This window comes from Bombina bombina, chromosome 2 (assembly GCF_027579735.1).
Source record: "Bombina bombina isolate aBomBom1 chromosome 2, aBomBom1.pri, whole genome shotgun sequence".
Classification (NCBI taxonomy): Eukaryota; Metazoa; Chordata; class Amphibia; order Anura; family Bombinatoridae; genus Bombina; species Bombina bombina.
In genome coordinates, this window is record NC_069500.1 from 1,215,003,869 (window position 1) to 1,215,024,940 (window position 21,072).

The 21,072-nt window shown below is 38.9% G+C and overlaps 1 protein-coding gene across 9 annotated transcripts in view; it reads right to left on the reverse strand.

The window, feature by feature from the left end:
• The window catches only part of EXOC1 (exocyst complex component 1), a 290,111-nt gene that overhangs the window by 160,243 nt on the left and 108,796 nt on the right, over positions 1–21,072 (reverse strand). For 6 of the 9 annotated variants that reach the window (XM_053703947.1, XM_053703952.1, XM_053703946.1 and 3 more), the window contains 4 exons: positions 19,491–19,596; positions 4,831–4,875; positions 3,829–3,992; positions 3,010–3,120 (listed from right to left, as the gene is read on the reverse strand). In XM_053703947.1, the coding sequence (XP_053559922.1) occupies positions 3,010–3,120; positions 3,829–3,992; positions 4,831–4,875; positions 19,491–19,596 (426 nt within the window). The remainder of the gene's footprint in view (positions 1–3,009; positions 3,121–3,828; positions 3,993–4,830; positions 4,876–19,490; positions 19,597–21,072) is intronic. The other 3 variants (XM_053703954.1, XM_053703951.1, XM_053703955.1) reach the window with 1 other exon arrangement.

A 21,072-nucleotide genomic window follows, 5' to 3' on the forward strand; every position in this document is an offset into this window, starting at 1 on the left:
TAAAGTTGCGCTCAACGGACATACAGCTACAGTCTTCCTACCCAGGTAGACCACCCTGTTAGAACTTGTATAACAGGTCCTACAGAGGGGGTTTGGAAACAAAGAGAGTTTTGAATTAAATTTGCACAAAAACAATAGAAAAGAAAAAGGGAATTATTTAAGAAATGTTTTTGTTTAAAAAGATCTTTTGATTGAGACTTTTTTTTTTTTTACGTTTCCTGTCCATTTAACTCTCACACACCCCAGGACTAGTGGTAACAAATACCCTAGCATAAAGTCCATCAAACTGAAATAAACCAGTTTGTTGTTGTGTTTAGCATTTAATAATATTTTCAAACTTTCAACAATTATTTCAGTTGTGTAGAGTATAAAGCCGATACTGATAATACTTAATCTTAAAGGGACAATCTAATTTTTTTTTTTTTTTTTTTATTGTTTGAAAAGATAGATACTGCCTTTACTACCCGTTCCCCAGCTCTGCACAACCAACTCTGTTATATACTTTATAACCTCTAAGTTTGCCTGTTTCTAAGACCCTGTAAAGTGCAAACCACCCCTTATCTCAGTGCTTTTAAATTTTGCACAACAACCAGGCAGTGCTAGTACAAGTGCCATATTAATAACATTGTGCTCACTCCCGTGGAGAATGATAATAGTTATACAAGAACCAGCACTAATTGGCTAAAGTACAAGATTGTAAAAAGCACTGAGATAAGGGACAGTGTGCAGGTGCGTAGATACAGGTTATCACAGAGGTAAAACATGTACAGGGAGTGCAGAATTATTAGGCAAATGAGTATTTTGACCACATCATCCTCTTTATGCATGTTGTCTTACTCCAAGCTGTATAGGCTCGAAAGCCTACTACCAATTAAGCATATTAGGTGATGTGCATCTCTGTAATGAGAAGGGGTGTGGTCTAATGACATCAACACCCTATATCAGGTGTGCATAATTATTAGGCAACTTCCTTTCCTTTGGCAAAATGGGTCAAAAGAAGGACTTGACAGGCTCAGAAAAGTCAAAAATAGTGAGATATCTTGCAGAGGGATGCAGCACTCTTAAAATTGCAAAGCTTCTGAAGCGTGATCATCGAACAATCAAGCGTTTCATTCAAAATAGTCAACAGGGTCGCAAGAAGCGTGTGGAAAAACCAAGGCGCAAAATAACTGCCCATGAACTGAGAAAAGTCAAGCGTGCAGCTGCCAAGATGCCACTTGCCACCAGTTTGGCCATATTTCAGAGCTGCAACATCACTGGAGTGCCCAAAAGCACAAGGTGTGCAATACTCAGAGACATGGCCAAGGTAAGAAAGGCTGAAAGACGACCACCACTGAACAAGACACACAAGCTGAAACGTCAAGACTGGGCCAAGAAATATCTCAAGACTGATTTTTCTAAGGTTTTATGGACTGATGAAATGAGAGTGAGTCTTGATGGGCCAGATGGATGGGCCCGTGGCTGGATTGGTAAAGGGCAGAGAGCTCCAGTCCGACTCAGACACCAGCAAGGTGGAGGTGGAGTACTGGTTTGGGCTGGTATCATCAAAGATGAGCTTGTGGGGCCTTTTCGGGTTGAGGATGGAGTCAAGCTCAACTCCCAGTCCTACTGCCAGTTTCTGGAAGACACCTTCTTCAAGCAGTGGTACAGGAAGAAGTCTGCATCCTTCAAGAAAAACATGATTTTCATGCAGGACAATGCTCCATCACACGCGTCCAAGTACTCCACAGCGTGGCTGGCAAGAAAGGGTATAAAAGAAGAAAATCTAATGACATGGCCTCCTTGTTCACCTGATCTGAACCCCATTGAGAACCTGTGGTCCATCATCAAATGTGAGATTTACAAGGAGGGAAAACAGTACACCTCTCTGAACAGTGTCTGGGAGGCTGTGGTTGCTGCTGCACACAATGTTGATGGTGAACAGATCAAAACACTGACAAAATTCATGGATGGCAGGCTTTTGAGTGTCCTTGCAAAGAAAGGTGGTTATATTGGTCACTGATTTGTTTTTGTTTTGTTTTTGAATGTCAGAAATGTATATTTGTGAATGTTGAGATGTTATATTGGTTTCACTGGTAAAAATAAATAATTGAAATGGGCATATATTTGTTTTTTGTTAAGTTGCCTAATAATTATGCACAGTAATAGTCACCTGCACACACAGATATCCCCCTAAAATAGCTATAACTAAAAACAAACTAAAAACTACTTCCAAAACTATTCAGCTTTGATATTAATGAGTTTTTGGGGTTCATTGAGAACATGGTTGTTGTTCAATAATAAAATTAATCCTCAAAAATACAACTTGCCTAATAATTCTGCACTCCCTGTATTAATATAACAGTGTTGGTTATGCAAAACTGGGGAATGGGTAATAAAGGGATTATCTATCTTTTTTAAACAATAACAATTTTCTGTCCCTTTAATAATGCATAATAAAGAAATTATTTTCTGTAAAACAACTTAGCAATACTCTTTCATTATTTATTTTGCTGTCATTCCTGTAATTTAATTCTGAAAATAATACATTTCAGAACAATGGAAACCTTGCTAACAAAATGATAGTCACTAGCTCTATTTACTCCAGTAACAAGTCCAGATTGGCTCCTCTGAACAAGGCAAGTGGTAGATGGATTTTGGCTATTGAAAAACAACGGTGATAATGCATTCGAAATATGTTCATGCTCGTACAGTATGTTAAGTTACTGCAATACAGCAGAAGACAATTGTTATATCAATGTGTTTACTGCAAAATGGTCTGAGGTGAGCTACATTGCTCAGAGTTAAATTAACACGGTATCACATTTTTACCTAGCATCTGTTTCATTATTCTAGATTTATTTTTAAAATGGATCTTCCACAATACTAGAGCTCTGACCAAAACAGAGGTGAGCTAAATTACAAAAAAGACTTCATAAATTTTATTCAGGAAGTCAGGAACATTTGTTGATGTAAACCTATTAAAAAATTAATAACCGCAAGTATCAATAAATAAATTGCACATCATACCAATGGTGTCCGCTGCATGGCCTGATGCTGAGACAGATTAAAGAATTTACTGATGAAATCTTGTTCGGCCAGACAGAGAGGCTCCAGTTCACTTAAAACTTGTTCAAAGATCTAAAGGAAAAAAATATAGGATACTGAACTAGCATATCTTTTAAGCAGATGAACTATTGTAAATAACATAAGTCACTAAACACAACAACTAAGCAAGATGTAGTTGCTGAAGATGAATTTGATTTCACCCGTTGTAATTTGACACATACAACCATTAGTGGTGGAGCAATATATTGAACTTGTTAAATAAACATCTGCATTTTAACAACTGGATTATTGAATGCTGGTTTCCTTTCACTGTAATATTGCATTAAATAAATATCTGGTTAAAACTTCTGCATGTATGTATATAAATATATTTATATCACACAGACACACTCCAAATTTTTATTATGCAATTAAACTTTTAGAGAATCCCTTGAATTTTGTTGAGCACAAAAACACAATTTGTTGGGAAACAAATTGTGTTTTTTTTTGGATAGCAAAAGAAGTAGATAAATTACCAAAATCCCACACAAATGTATACAATTGATGGAAACTTACATTGATGATGTAATCAGCAGATTAAAAAGACAATGCATTTCAATGGCCAGAGAAACACAAAACACATTCTGGTCTTAACGCTCAAACACCCTGCTAAGTTTCCTGCTGTATACATTTTCATAAACTAACAATGTAACATACATGAGTAGTAGCAAATGGACTGGCCATGCTACAAGTTCTAAAGGTTCTAAGCCCATCCTGCTGGAATACATATATGGGATATACCTTGTCAAATTTTGTCCTGTCTGCAACATCCAGGTCGGAGGCAGACATATTGCCCATATCTAGCAGTGAGGACGACTGAGACCTGCGGCTGCCAGAACTCTGGATAGACAGCTTATTAAGACTAGATGTGGATCCTGTCAACTTCCCAGAGCTTCCATGAAGACCTTAAAAAGCAGAAATTAAAAAACTAATGTTATGTATATTATTTAGCCTAAATTGTTGTTACTAAATGAATAATATCTTCCACAGGCTGTGGTGTTGATGCTTTCTGTATTGTTTTCATGTTTATGTTTATGCTGGCATAAAGCAGAAAATATGTTATACACTGGGTAAAAAGTTATGTATATAGGGATATCCTTAAATACACCCCAATATAAAATAACATAAAATCTAAGTTGTGAGAAATAAGGGGTCATCTGAATCTCAACCCTAACTGAGCAACACTCTCAGCTGTGACCTTCTGCTTGAAAATGTTAGATATCATTAAACTATTAATGGTTTTGTATAATTTCTAATATATATATATATATATATATATATATATATATATATATATATATATATATATATATATATATATAATTAGTTTATTTTTTTTAAGAATCCAGACACCTATATTATAGAGCAGTGAAGGCAAACCTTGCCACTCCAGATGTTTCAGAACTACATTTCCCATGTTGCTTAGGCACTGTGAAATCCAGTCGAGCATCATAGGAAATGTAGTTCTGAAACATCTGGAGTGCCAAGGTTCGCCATCACTGTTATAGGGTGCATTGTATGCCATCGAACTGAAATTATTGTTTTTCCAATTAATTAGTGGCATGTTCCCACCAATTTGCTCAAATTATTTAAACCACAAATCACTCATTTTCCCTCTAGTTTAATACAGTAAATCTAGGCTTGTGAGGCGATTAGATTTTCATTGATATTTAAAAGATTCTCTGCTGATTGTGCCTCAGATTTCAACTTAGTACCAAGTTCCATCACCCATGTGATACTTACTCTCTGTTTCCTGTTTGACGGCACTCTCTTTTCGAGGCAGCGTAGCTGGGGTAGGATTAGGTTGCAAGCAGTAAAGACAAAGAGGCGTTAGAAAACAGGCATTTAGCAAGACCATGCATAGAGCAGGCACGGTAGACTATAATTAGAAAGAAACATGCAGAAGGTTATACAAAGCAGCACAACTTGTTACATGGGTAGAACGATATGTTACAGACATCATACAATGTAAGAAACACAGACAAGAACATTTTGTATAAGGACCTTCATTAGAGGTCTAACCTTTTCTTAGGACACACGTCTGAATTTAGCAGCCTCCCTTGTAGCACCCTTTCTTGCAAAAGGTCAGTCAAACTGATACAATGACCAACAAGGATTTTGTAGGATATACTATTATGGGGCATGATGCACCTCTATCAATTAGAAGCTTGCTATGGTTTAATATTAGAAGCTCACGCCTCTGGCTAAACAGTCTTTTTTTTTTTAGCAGAAAGTATAAAAAAAATAGAACTGTTTGAACTATAATGTCCCTTTAATCACGTACTGTACATCAGAAATACAGACAACAAAGTTGAATATGTATATTCTACTCATTTTTTAATCTACGTTTTATTTTATTTAAAGGGACATGAAACCACAAATGTTTATTTCATGATTCAGATAGAGCATGCCATTTTAAACAACTTTCTAATTTACTTCTATAATCAAATGTCTTCTTCAATCTCTTGATATCTTTTATTGAAAAGCCTGGATATAAGCTCAGGAGTGTGCACGTGTCTGGAGCAATATGTGGCACAGCAAGAAAGTTATCTATTTGCCAGAGCACTAGATGGCAGCACTATTTCCTGCCATGTAGTGCTACAGACACCTACCTAGGTATCTCTTCAACAAAGAATACCATGGGAATGAAACACATTTCATGACAGTAGGAAATAGGAACATTTTTAAAAACGTGTATGCTCTGTCTAGATCACAAAAGAACATTTTTGGATCTCATAATTATTTAATTTAGGGCATGGGTGTCCTTCACTCTCTAAGTTTTTCTTTCCAGTAATGATATCTTACCACCAACCACTGCAGAATACCATTAGGTGCCAGACCAATCACTTTATTGAGCTCACATAACCTGGGCACAAATAAATGTCTTTACCAGAAATCTATTTTGGTGTGTTCTGATTTACTTATCACATAAAGCTAATTAACAAGCCATTTAATGGGCGCACAGCAGCCGCACTGTCTGACCACACTAAGCTTTTGAAAAACTGGAAAAATGAAGCTGCAAACACTGAAACAAATAAAATATCAGCAATGGATATTTTAATATGTTATATACAAGAATTTATTAAGATATCTGCTTGTTTATGTTACCTCCAGCATTTACAAAGAAACAGTGTCTTTTAAAGTGATGGTAAACTCCGTTATATATACTACATTATCTGCAATATAATCATAATTTTAAATGTACATGTGAAATTTTATTTAAGAAAGTATATTGAAAAAAGCTTACAATATATTTATTCCTACTCGTTTCTATTGCGATCTTCATACAGCCCCCTGCGGTCGCATATATTTATTATTTATATTTTTTAAACAATCAGTTAGCCTGTCGTTAGACAGGTTTACTCCCATATTAACGCTATACGCATGCGCGATTTAGCGGTCTTCTAACAAGAACCTCATCTAATCATGAGACTTTCACTTTACTTCCGAATTTGCCCGTGCTTGTGGGTTTAATGTGCATGCATTGTCTCTCAATTCTAAATGGCACACAAAAGTAACGTTGATCATTGCCAGTAAGTTTTCAATATATTTTTTTATTAAAAAACAAAATTTATGCTTACCTGATAAATTCATTTCTCCTGTAGTGTGGTCAGTCCACGGGTCATCATTACTTCTGGGATATTATCTCCTCCCCTACAGGAAGTGCAAGAGGATTCACCCAGCAGAGCTGCTACATAGCTCCTCCCCTCTACGTCACCTCCAGTCATTCGACCAAAGGACCAACGAGAAAGGAGAAGCCCAAGGGTGTAGTGGTGACTGGAGTATAATCCAAAATTTTTTTAGCCTGCCATAAAAAAACAGGGCGGGCCGTGGACTGACCACACTACAGGAGAAATGAATTTATCAGGTAAGCATAAATTTTGTTTTCTCCTGTTAAGTGTGGTCAGTCCACGGGTCATCATTACTTCTGGGATACCAATACCAAAGCAAAAGTACACGGATGACGGGAGGGACAGGCAGGCTCTTCATACGGAGGGAACCACTGCCTGAAGAACCTTTCTCCCAAAAACAGCCTCCGAAGAAGCAAAAGTGTCAAATTTGTAAAATTTGGAAAAAGTATGAAGAGAAGACCAAGTTGCAGCCTTGCAAATCTGTTCAACAGAAGCCTCATTCTTAAAGGCCCAAGTGGAAGCCACAGCTCTAGTAGAATGAGCTGTAATTCTTTCAGGAGGCTGCTGTCCAGCAGTCTCATAGGCTAATCGTATTATGCTACGAAGCCAAAAAGAGAGAGAGGTAGCCGAAGCTTTTTGACCTCTCCTCTGGCCAGAATAAACGACAAACAGGGAAGACGTTTGACGAAAATCCTTAGTTGCCTGTAGATAAAATTTCAAGGCACGGACTACATCTAGATTGTGTAGCAGACGTTCCTTCTTCGAGGAAGGATTAGGACACAAAGATGGAACAACAATCTCTTGATTGATATTCCTGTTAGTGACCACCTTAGGTAGGAACCCAGGTTTAGTACGCAGAACTACCTTGTCTGAATGAAAAATCAGATAAGGAGAATCACAATGTAAGGCAGATAACTCAGAGACTCTTCGAGCCGAGGAAATAGCCATTAAAAACAGAACTTTCCAAGATAACAACTTGATATCAATGGAATGAAGGGGTTCAAACGGAACACCCTGTAAAACATTAAGAACTAAGTTCAAACTCCATGGCGGAGCAACAGTTTTAAACACAGGCTTGATCCTAGCTAAAGCCTGACAAAAAGCTTGAACGTCCGGAACTTCTGACAGACGTTTGTGTAAAAGAATGGACAGAGCTGAAATCTGTCCCTTTAAGGAACTAGCGGATAAACCCTTTTCCAAACCTTCTTGTAGAAAAGACAATATCCTTGGAATCCTAACCTTACTCCATGAGTAACTCTTGGATTTGCACCAATATAAGTATTTACGCCATATTTTATGGTAAATCCTTCTGGTAACAGGCTTCCTAGCCTGTATTAAGGTATCAATAACTGGCTCAGAAAACCCACGTTTTGATAAAATCAAGCGTTCAATTTCCAAGCAGTCAGCTTCAGAGAAGTTAGATTTTGATGTTTGAATGGACCCTGGATCAGAAGGTCCTGTTTCAGAGGTAGAGACCAAGGCGGACAGGATGACATGTCCACTAGATCTGCATACCAAGTCCTGCGTGGCCATGCAGGTGCTATTAGAATCACTGATGCTCTCTCCTGTTTGATTCTGGCAATCAATCGAGGAAGCATCGGGAAGGGTGGAAACACATAAGCCATCTTGAAGGTCCAAGGTGCTGTCAGAGCATCTATCAGAACCGCTCCCGGATCCCTGGATCTGGACCCGTAGCGAGGAAGCTTGGCGTTCTGACGAGACGCCATGAGATCTATCTCTGGTTTGCCCCAACGTCGAAGTATTTGGGCAAAGACCTCCGGATGAAGTTCCCACTCCCCCGGATGAAAAGTCTGACGACTTAAGAAATCCGCCACCCAGTTCTCCACTCCCGGGATGTGGATTGCAGACAGGTGGCAAGAGTGAGACTCTGCCCAGCGAATTTTCTTTGATACTTCCATCATTGCTAGGGAGCTTCTTGTCCCTCCCTGATGGTTGATGTAAGCTACAGTCGTGATGTTGTCCGACTGAAACCTGATGAACCCCCGAGTTGTTAACTGGGGCCAAGCCAGAAGGGCATTGAGAACTGCTCTCAATTCCAGAATGTTTATTGGAAGGAGACTCTCCTCCTGATTCCATAGTCCCTGAGCCTTCAGAGAATTCCAGACAGCGCCCCAACCTAGTAGGCTGGCGTCTGTTGTTACAATTGTCCAGTCTGGCCTGCTGAATGGCATCCCCCTGGACAGATGTGGCCGATAAAGCCACCATAGAAGAGAATTTCTGGTCTCTTGATTCAGATTCAGAGTGGGGGACAAATCTGAGTAATCCCCATTCCACTGACTTAGCATGCACAATTGCAGCGGTCTGAGATGTAGGCGTGCAAAGGGGACTATGTCCATTGCCGCTACCATTAATCCGATCACCTCCATGCATTGAGCTACTGACGGGTGTTGAATGGAATGAAGGACACGGCATGCATTTTTAAGCTTTGTTAACCTGTCTTCTGTCAGGTAAATCTTCATTTCTACAGAATCTATCAGAGTCCCCAAGAAGGGAACTCTTGTGAGTGGAAAGAGAGAACTCTTCTTTTCGTTCACCTTCCATCCATGCGACCTTAGAAATGCCAGTACTAACTCTGTATGAGACTTGGCAGTTTGAAAGCTTGAAGCTTGTATCAGAATGTCGTCTAGGTACGGAGCTACCGAAATTCCTCGCGGTCTTAGTACCGCCAGAAGAGTACCCAGAACCTTTGTGAAGATTTTTGGAGCCGTAGCCAATCCGAATGGAAGAGCTACAAACTGGTAATGCCTGTCTAGAAAGGCAAACCTTAGATACCGGTAATGATTTCTGTGAATCGGTATGTGAAGGTAAGCATCCTTTAAATCCACTGTGGTCATGTACTGACCCTCCTGGATCATGGGCAAAATTGTTCGAATAGTTTCCATCTTGAACGATGGAACTCTTAGGAATTTGTTTAGGATCTTTAAATCCAAGATTGGCCTGAAAGTTCCCTCTTTCTTGGGAACTACAAACAGATTTGAGTAAAACCCTTGTCCTTGTTCCGACCGCGGAACTGGATGGATCACTCCCATTAATAAAAGATCTTGTACGCAGCGTAGAAACGCTTCCTTCTTTGTTTGGTTTGTTGACAACCTTGACAGATGAAATCTCCCTCTTGGGGGAGAGGATTTGAAGTCCAGAAGGTATCCCTGAGATATGATCTCTAACGCCCAGGGATCCTGAACATCTCTTGCCCAAGCCTGGGCGAAGAGAGAAAGTCTGCCCCCCACTAGATCCGGTCCCGGATCGGGGGCCCTCGATTCATGCTGTCTTAGGGGCAGCAGCAGGTTTCCTGGTCTGCTTGCCCTTGTTCCAGGACTTGTTAGGTTTCCAGCCTTGTCTGTAGCGAGCAACAGCTCCTTCCTGTTTTGGTGCAGAGGAAGTTGATGCTGTTCCTGCTTTGAAATTACGAAAGGAACGAAAATTAGACTGTCTAGCCTTAGCTTTGTCCTGAGGCAGGGCATGGCCTTTACCTCCTGTAATGTCAGCGATAATCTCATTCAACCCGGGCCCGAATAAGGTCTGCCCTTTGAAAGGTATATTAAGCAATTTAGATTTAGAAGTAACATCAGCTGACCAGGATTTTAGCCACAGTGCTCTGCGTGCCTGAATGGCGAATCCGGAAGTCTTAGCCGTAAGTTTAGTTAAATGTACTACGGCATCTGAAATAAATGAGTTAGCTAACTTAAGGGCTTTAAGTTTGTGTGTAATCTCATCTAGTGTAGATGATTCAAGTGTCTCTTCCAGAGACTCAAACCAAAATGCTGCTGCAGCCGTGACAGGCGCAATACATGCAAGAGGTTGCAATATAAAACCTTGTTGAACAAACATTTTCTTAAGGTAACCCTCTAATTTTTTATCCATTGGATCTGAAAAAGCACAGCTATCCTCCACCGGGATAGTGGTACGCTTAGCTAAAGTAGAAACTGCTCCCTCCACCTTAGGGACCGTTTGCCATAAGTCCCGTGTGGTGGCGTCTATTGGAAACATTTTTCTAAATATCGGAGGGGGTGAGAACGGCACACCGGGTCTATCCCACTCCTTAGTAACAATTTCAGTAAGTCTCTTAGGTATAGGAAAAACATCAGTACTCGCCGGGTACCGCAAAATATCTATCCAACCTACACATTTTCTCTGGTATTGCAACTGTGTTACAATCATTCAGAGCCGCTAATACCTCCCCTAGTAATACACGGAGGTTTTCCAGCTTAAATTTAAAATTTGAAATATCGGAATCCAGTCTGTTTGGCTCAGAACCGTCACCCACAGAATGAAGTTCTCCGTCCTCATGTTCTGCCACCTGTGACGCAGTGTCTGACATGGCCCTAATATTATCAGCGCACTCTGTTCTCACCCCAGAGTGATCACGCTTACCTCTCAGTTCTGGTAATTTAGCCAAAACTTCAGTCATAACAGTAGCCATATCCTGTAATGTGATTTGTAATGGCCGCCCAGATGTACTCGGCGCTACAATATCACGCACCTCCCGAGCGGGAGATGCAGGTACTGACACGTGAGGCGAGTTAGTCGGCATAACTCTCCCCTCGTTGTTTGGTGAAATATGTTCAATTTGTACAGATTGACTTTTATTTAAAGTAGCATCAATACAGTTAGTACATAAATTTCTATTGGGCTCCACTTTGGCATTAGCACATATAGCACATATAGCACATGTATCTTCCTCTGAATCAGACATGTTTAACACACTAGCAATTAACTAGCAACTTGGAAATGCTTTTCAAGTAATTTACAATAATATGAAAATGAACTGTGCCTATAAGAAGCACAGAAAAAATTATGACAGTTGAAATAAATAAATTATAGCATCAAATCTTTGTAAGAAATATACAATTTTAGCAAAGGATTGTTCCCATTAGCAAAGGATAACTAACCCTGACAGCAGAAAAAATACACAAATAAACGTTTTTTATCACAGTCAACTACAATCTTCACAGCTCTGCTGTGAATGATTACCTCCCTCAAAACAAACTTTGAAGATCCCTGAGTTCTGTAGAGATGAACCGGATCATGCAGGAAGAAAATGAACCTCTGACTGAGTTTTTTGATGCGTAGTAAAAGCGCCAAAAATGGCCCCTCCCCCTCACACATAACAGTGAGAGAGATCAGTAAACTGTTTAAATTTAAACAAAACTATTGCCAAGTGGAAAAAACAGTGCCCAAAACATTTTTTCACCCAGTACCTCAGAGAAATAAACGATTTTACATGCCAGCAAAAAAAACGTTTAACCTCAATAAATTAATTGTTATTTAAAAACCTATTGCAAGTCCCTGCAAATTAGGTTAAGTCTATGCATACAGTATAAATCCAGTGAAGTACCATTCCCCAGAATACTGAAGTGTAAAATATACATACATGACAGCCTGATACCAGATACATCTACTGTATTTAAGGCTGAGTTTACATTATAACGGTATGGCAGGATTTTCTCATCAATTCCATGTCAGAAAATAATAAATTGCTACATACCTCTTTGCAGATTAATCTGCCCGCTGTCCCCTGATCTGAAGTTTACCTCTCCTCAGATGGCCGAGAAACAGCAATATGATCTTAACTACTCCGGCTAAAATCATAGAAAAAACTCAGGTAGATTCTTCTTCAAATTCTACCAGAGAATGAATAACACACTCCGGTGCTATTATAAAATAACAAACTTTTGATTGAAGGTAATAAACTAATTAAAATCACCACAGTCCTCTCACACATCCTATCTATTCGTTGGGTGCAAGAGAATGACTGGGGGTGACGTAGAGGGGAGGAGCTATGTAGCAGCTCTGCTGGGTGAATCCTCTTGCACTTCCTGTAGGGGAGGAGATAATATCCCAGAAGTAATGATGACCCGTGGACTGACCACACTTAACAGGAGAAATAGTAGAATGGGGATTATATTTATTCTATTTTCAACCAGCAGTATATTTTTGTGCAATTCATAGTCACAATAAGTCCTGAAAATAAATTATGTATAACAAATTTTTATGCTCCATATATAATTTTACATATAAAATAGTACTCTGCTTGTTATCATGACGATAGCTCGCAGACTCCCTGTAATACAGGGTTTTTTACATATAGGAAGTAAACATCGGATGTCATGAATAAATGTTTACTTGCTATACGTCATGCGCTATTAAGGAGCCATGTCGGGAGCGAGCAGAGGCTCTGACGTGCAGAGCGGGTGGGACCAAAATACACGTCGCCTGGATTTTGCTAGAGAATTCAGACTGGCGGAGCTTGGACGCGATAACACACATTTACAATTAGATATAAAAATACTAAAAGCAAGTATAAAAAAAAAAAATTTGTATGCGGTTTGCTTAATGCAATATTGAGGGATATTAATATATTATTCAACATCATAGGAGTTTACCATCACTTTAAGTATTATGTTCTTATATTCCCTTTAATTGCTTTAATATGTCAAAAGATATTTATGTTGTCAAGCATTTCTTTTTTTTATATTATCAGTTAATTATAATAACCTAAACAGACATTAAATTAGCTTATTAATAATAAGAAAAGACAAAAGATACAAATGAAGGAATGAAAACAGTCTACTTATTAGCAAAGGTTTTAAAATATGGTTGAAAACAAGTCGCTGTCTATAAATATTCCTAAAGGATGCAAATTGTGACCAAATATCTTGATTAAATGTACAAAAAACCCTAAAACTTTCAGTGTCAACACCATGTAACATAAAAACCAGCAACGCCCAAGGTAACCTGGAAAGAGGAGCATCTTACACCAAGCCCGTCTGTTAGATGCAAAGTAATGAAAGATAATATTTCTATCATCATTGAAATAATAGAGCTATAGCTTACTAATAAGTCTGCAAGCGCTATGAGATATTGCACAAGCACAAAAGTTGAATACTACTGCAAAAGTCACGTAATGAAGAGTATTAAACCAAAAACAAAGTGGTACTTTTGTTTTTATATGTAACATATATTTACAAGCTAATTAACACTTTCAGGACTGGATCATTTTGAACATAAAAGCATACATTTTTTAGCCACTCACATGCTATATGTAACATATATTTACAAGCTAATTAACACTTTCAGGACTGGATCATTTTGAACATGAAAGCATACATTTTTTAGTCACTGACATGCTATATGTAACATATATTTACAAGGTAATTAACACTTTCAGGACTGGATCATTTTGAACATGAAAGCATACATTTTTTAGTCACTGACATGCTATATGTAACATATATTTACAAGGTAATTAACACTTTCAGGACTGGATCATTTTGAACATGAAAGCATACATTTTTTAGTCACTGACATGCTATATGTAACATATATTTACAAGGTAATTAACACTTTCAGGACTGGATCATTTTGAACATGAAAGCATACATTTTTTAGTCACTGACATGCTATATGTAACATATATTTACAAGGTAATTAACACTTTCAGGACTGGATATATTTGAACATGAAAGCATACATTTTTTAGTCACTGACATGCTATATATGTCAAGAAGTATGTGTGACTGGCAAGCTGCTGGGTCTATTGCAGCAGCATCTATTCTTAGAATAGGCCTTTATTTGTGTTTTTGGGTTTAACAAAGAAATAACAAGGTTTCAGGCTCCAGGTCCTTAATAATTCTAAAGAAAATGTTAGTGAAATATCCTAATAATAGCCTTATCCTAATATGGCATTGTATATTTTATATACAACAGTACTACAAGTGTAACAATTTGTCAATCATTTTATATTTAGAAAATCCTATTTAATAAAGGAAAAATGAACTGTAAAACATGTCTCTTGTGAACAGACTAGTGTAGAGAGCAAACAAAAGATAGGGAGTATATGCAGACTTTTATCATTATGTATAAATCTTTTTTTTCCTTTCATATACTTACTATATCTAAATCAGGAACTGCATAGCCAGTAATAGCAGAATCCATATAAAGGCAAAAGTGGGAAGAAAAAGTTCTTGCCTAGGTCTGAAGAAGCACTGTTTACAAAATCTTGCATCCAAATGCTACAAGTTAAAAGGCAAACAGAGTTTACCTTTAAGTTTACCTTTAATAATATCAAGGCCAAGTAGAAGATACTACTTTCTGATCTTAGGATTCAGGAGAAAAACAGAATTTATGTTTACCTGATAAATTTCTTTCTCCAACGGTGTGTCCGGTCCACGGCGTCATCCTTACTTGTGGGAATATTCTCTTCCCCAACAGGAAATGGCAAAGAGCCCAGCAAAGCTGGTCACATGATCCCTCCTAGGCTCCGCCTACCCCAGTCATTCGACCGACGTTAAGGAGGAATATTTGCATAGGAGAAACCATATGGTACCGTGGTGACTGTAGTTAAAGAAAATAAAATATCAGACCTGATTAAAAAAAAACCAGGGCGGGCCGTGGACCGGACACACCGTTGGAGAAAGAAATTTATCAGGTAAACATAAATTCTGTTTTCTCCAACATAGGTGTGTCCGGTCCACGGCGTCATCCTTACTTGTGGGAACCAATACCAAAGCTTAGGACACGGATGAAGGGAGGGAGCAAATCAGGTCACCTAAATGGAAGGCACCACGGCTTGCAAAACCTTTCTCCCAAAAATAGCCTCAGAAGAAGCAAAAGTATCAAACTTGTAAAATTTGGTAAAAGTGTGCAGTGAAGACCAAGTCGCTGCCCTACATATCTGATCAACAGAAGCCTCGTTCTTGAAGGCCCATGTGGAAGCCACAGCCCTAGTGGAATGAGCTGTGATTCTTTCGGGAGGCTGCCGTCGGCAGTCTCGTAAGCCAATCTGATGATGCTTTAATCCAAAAAGAGAGAGAGGTAGAAGTGCTTTTTGACCTCTCCTTTTACCTGAATAAACAACAAACAAGGAAGATGTTTGTCTAAAATCCTTTGTAGCATCTAAATAGAATTTTAGAGCGCGAACAACATCCAAATTGTGCAACAAACGTTCCTTCTTTGAAACTGGTTTTGGACACAGAGAAGGTACGATAATCTCCTGGTTAATGTTTTTGTTAGAAACAACTTTTGGAAGAAAACCAGGTTTAGTACGTAAAACCACCTTATCTGCATGGAACACCAGATAAGGAGGAGAACACTGCAGAGCAGATAATTCTGAGACTCTTCTAGCAGAAGAAATCGCAACTAAAAACAAAACTTTCCAAGATAATAACTTAATATCAACGGAATGTAAGGGTTCAAACGGAACCCCCTGAAGAACTGAAAGAACTAAATTGAGACTCCAAGGAGGAGTCAAAGGTTTGTAAACAGGCTTGATTCTAACCAGAGCCTGAACAAAGGCTTGAACGTCTGGCACAGCTGCCAGCTTTTTGTGAAGTAATACCGACAAGGCAGAAATCTGTCCCTTCAGGGAACTTGCAGATAATCCTTTTTCCAATCCTTCTTGAACCGTTACTGTCACTTTAAATTTTAAACTGAACACACTTTATTACTGCAATTGCGAAAAAACATGAAGGAATTGTTCAAAATTCACCAAATTTTCACCACAGCGTCTTAAAGCCTTGAAAATATTGCACACCAATTTTGGAAGCTTTAACCCTTAAAATAACGGAACCGGAGCCGTTTTAAGCTTTAAACCCCTTTACAGTCCCTGGTATCTGCTTTGCTGAGACCCAACCAAACCCAAAGGGGAATACGATACCAAATGACGCCTTCAGAAGTCTTTTATAAGTATCAGAGCTCCTCTCACATGCGACTGCATGCCATGCCTCTCAAAAACAAGTGCGCAACACCGGCGCGAAAATGAGACTCTGCCTATGCTTTGGGAAAGCCCCTAAAGAATAAGGTGTCTAAAACAGTGCCTGCCGATATTATTAAATCAAAATACCCAGAATAAATGATTCCTCAAGGCTAAATAAGTGTTAATATCAATCGATTTAGCCCAAAAAAAGTCTACAGTTTAAATAAGCCCTTGTGAAGCCCTTATTTACAATCGTAATAAACATGGCTTACCGGATCCCATAGGGAAAATGACAGCTTCCAGCATTACATCGTCTTGTTAGAATGTGTCATACCTCAAGCAGCAAGGGACTGCAAACTGTTCCCCCAACTGAAGTTAATTGCTCTCAACAGTCCTGTGTGGAACAGCCATGGATTTTAGTTACGGTTGCTAAAATCATTTTCCTCATACAAACAGAATTCTTCATCTCTTTTCTGTTTCTGAGTAAATAGTACGTACCAGCACTATTTGAAAATAACAAACTCTTGATTGAATAATGAAAAACTACAGTTAAACACTAAAAAACTCTAAGCCATCTCCGTGGAGATGTTGCCTGTACAACGGCAAAGAGAATGACTGGGGTAGGCGGAGCCTAGGAGGGATCATGTGACCAGCTTTGCTGGGCTCTTTGCCATTTCCTGTTGGGGAAGAGAATATTCCCACAAGTAAGGATGACGCCGTGGACCGGACACACCTATGTTGGAGAAAATAAGATACTCTACAACTTTCCTTAAAGAAACAGTCTACTCCAGAATTTGTATTGTTTAAAGACAGATAATCCCTTTATTACCCATTCCCCAGTTTTGCATAACCAATATGGTTATATTAATTTATGTACTCTGCAGACTGCCCCCTTATCTCATTTCTTTTGACAGAATTGCATTTTAGCCAATCAGTGCTGACTCTTAAATACCTCCACAGGAGTGACTGTGAAAAACTGTCAAAATGCACAGAGATAAGAGGCAGTTCAACGGCTAGAAATTAGCATATAAGCCTACCTAGGTTTAGCTTTCCACAAAGAATACCAAGAGAGCAAAGCAAATTTGATGATAAAAGTAAATTGGAAAGTTGTTTAAAATTGCATGTCCTATCTGATTCATGAAACTTTAATTTTGACTAGGCTGTCCCTTTAATCTGCAGAAATATCAGAGAGGGAGGAATGCCAAGTAAAACCCCAAACGCTGCAAGGCAATCTTGAAAGTTGACTACTTCATAGAAAAGATACAGACACAAGATATGTGTGGGCTCAAAAGGATGAGTCTCAGTATCTTCCCTTGAACCATAAAACAAATTGAGATAACTTTCCTCTTCCTTCTCACCAAACTTGAGGCAGGAAAAACAAGAAGAGTCGCTACTACCAAAGGATCTAGAGAATGTAACTCAATAAAATAGTAAGAATTAGAAGACATTTTTGTACCTAAGCCTCAAAATACATAGGATCATAAGCGTAAGAGGGTACAAAAACGAAAGATTTGCTTTGTAAATGCTCCCTTCTAATTAGAGTACAGACTGGTGTAGGTTCAGCAGAACTTAAGACAGGGGATAGATCGCACAAATCACAACATACTTTGCATTGTAAAGGAAATAGTGGAATCCAAAAATAGGAAACTTGGGATTACTCTGATAAGAAAACCTTATGTGGGTAAATTAAACAAAACCATAGGACTTTCCCTTACAATTGGTGAAAGGTAGTTTCTTTATTCAAGTTAGCACTTTATTTTACATAAAAAAATATTATTCCAGAAGTACAGGCAACATATTGTGTATTTAGGGGTCAATTTGTCAAAGGCTTTGTCTGCCTTCGCCCCCCCCCCCTACGACTGTAGTTTCTCACAAGAGGACCTGCAGTCCGTAATTATCAAGCAGCGGCCATCAGACTGCTGATTCCCTAAACTCTTCTATACCTCTTAGGTGGAGAATTTCAATCTGTGCGCGGGCAGGGGGTGGCATTGCACAAGAGTGCAAAATAGCGCTCTTGTGCATATGTCCGCCATCGCTTGATAAATCGAGTCCTTAGTCTTTACTCAGAATCTACTCTTGCAAACAAAGGACACCTGCTTTAACCCTGTAGAGCCATTAAACTTTATCTTCTTTAGAAACGTGGCTAAATTACCGTAATCCTCTGTTTTTGGGGATGCGACTTAGAAAAAGGAGAAATCAGTGGGAGGCAATGAGCACTCTAGAACTGACAATAAGCAATTCAGGGTTGCAGAACAATGCCTGAGCACTTGTAATGTTATTTACATTAAAAAAAATCATGAAAAGTTTTTTTTAGATGATTTATCATCAGTTTAGGTATACTCTGCAGCCCCAGCCATAGTATGTTTTGCATAATTTGCAGCACACATGTACAACACCTGACCCCTTAACTACTGCAGTGACAATTCAGGAACAGCAGTAATAATAGATAGTGCTTAAAATTTCGTATAAAACTACTCTAGATAAGAAAAAATGTCTGCATCATGTACTACATTAAACGTAAACCAACAACAGAGGGAGTAGCTGGAAAAGGGCTGGACTACTTGGGGACTACAGACAAAGCAGGGCCTTACAACAGAGGAAATTGATCCATTGAGGAAACCATGTGAAAAACACCAGACACATTCCTTGTCTTCTCCCGCAAACAAATCCTGTCTCATGGGGAGTTGGTTACCCAGTGGGAAAAACCACAGATAAGGCCAGAATCCAATAACTCACAAGAAGGTAGACCAGAGAAATTCCAGTGTGAGGGGAGGCCTGCATTTCAGGCCCCATATTGGGTGTACACAACCTTAACTCAAAATAGGTGGAAACTGAACTTAATCCAGCAAGAAGGTACTGGTTAAAAACAGCAGAAGGAGACGTTTCTACTTACTCCATATGATAGAAAGCAATAAGTAAATTTGACAGGATATGATATCAAATGTTGTGGAACATGAAAGAAGTGTTGAGTGTACAGTTGTGAATTCTGTAGGAAAAACACACACCTTATATAACACTTTTTCCTCACAAAAAAAATGTTCTACCAAAAAGCTTACCGAACTTCTTTCCTTCTTTGCTTGCCCCAGTCATCTTGTTTTTGGCCACCTCAAAAAAGTCTTTGATCTCTCTATCATACAGACGCACTATATAATCAATGTAGTTCTGTAAAACAAAATAATAGTGTATATTTTTCTCCTCAAAACTACATAAAATACAATCTATTATATTGTGTATTATCTCTTAAAATGTATTTGCACACACAACTCTTATAACATGCAAAGTACATCATTTTGTTTAGCAATATGACACTTAAATTCAGTCATTATACTGTCCTGCAAGATACACATGTATTTGTAGTATATATCCAGCTATTGGTCTCCTCCACTATGTTCTATAACTTAAATAGACAGTGTAGCCACCGATCACCAGCTAGCTACCAGTAGTGCTTTGCTGCTCCTGAGCCTACCTAGGTATGATTTTCAACAGAAGATACCAAGAGAACAAAGTAAATTTGATAACAGAAGCAAATTAAAAAAAAAGTCTTGTAATAACATAAATTATGCTTACCTGATAATTTAATTTCCATCTGTATGAGGAGAGTCCACAGCTTCATTCCTTGTGGGAATAGAGAACCTGGCCACCAGGAGGCGGCAAAGACACCCCAGCCAAAGGCTTAAATACCTCCCCCACTCCCCTCATCCCCCAGTCATTCTGCAGAGGGAACAAGGAACAGTAGGAGAAATATCAGGGTATAAAAAGGTACCAGAAGAATAACAAAAATATAGGTCCGCCCAAAGGAGAAAACGGGCAGGGGCAGTGGACTCTCCTCATACAGATGGAAATGGAAAACATAAATTATGCTTACCTGATAATTTCATCTTAATATGAGGAGAGTCCACGGCTTCATTCCTTACTTGTGGGAAACATATACCCAAGCTCTAGAAGAAACTGAATGAAAACGGGAGGGTAAAAAGGAGAGGCGGACCTTATTCTGAGGGCACAACAGCCTGCAAAACCTCTCCCAAAAGCTGCTTCAGCTGAAGCAAACACGGCAAATTTGAAAAACTTTGAAAAAGTATGTAAGGAGGACCAGGTAGCCGCCCTACAAATCTGCTCCATAGAGGCCTAATTTTTGAAGGCCCAAGAAGAAGTAACAGTTCTAGTTGAATGAGCCGTAATCCTCTGAGGAGGCTTATGTCCCGCTGTCTCATATGCCAAGCGGATAATGCTCCTCAACCAAAAATATAAGGAAGTGGAAAAAGCCTTCTGCCCTTTGCGCTTACCAGAATAGACAACAAACAATGAAGAGGTCTGCCTAAAATCTTTCATAGCCTGAAGATAGAATTTCAAAGCCCGAACCACATCCAAATTATGAAGTAATCGCTCCTTCGAAGAAGAAGGATTAGGACATAAAGAAGGAACCACGATCTCCTGATTGATGTTGCGATCAGACACAACCTTAGGTAGAAAGCCCAACCCAGTGCAAAGAACAGCCTTATCAGCATGAAAAACTAGAGACTCTGTGTGCCGAAGCAATAGCCAATAGAAAAAGAACCTTCCAAGACAGTAACTTAATGTCAACCGAATGCATGGGCTCAAACGGAGTCCTCTGCAAAACCTTAAAGGGACACTGAATCC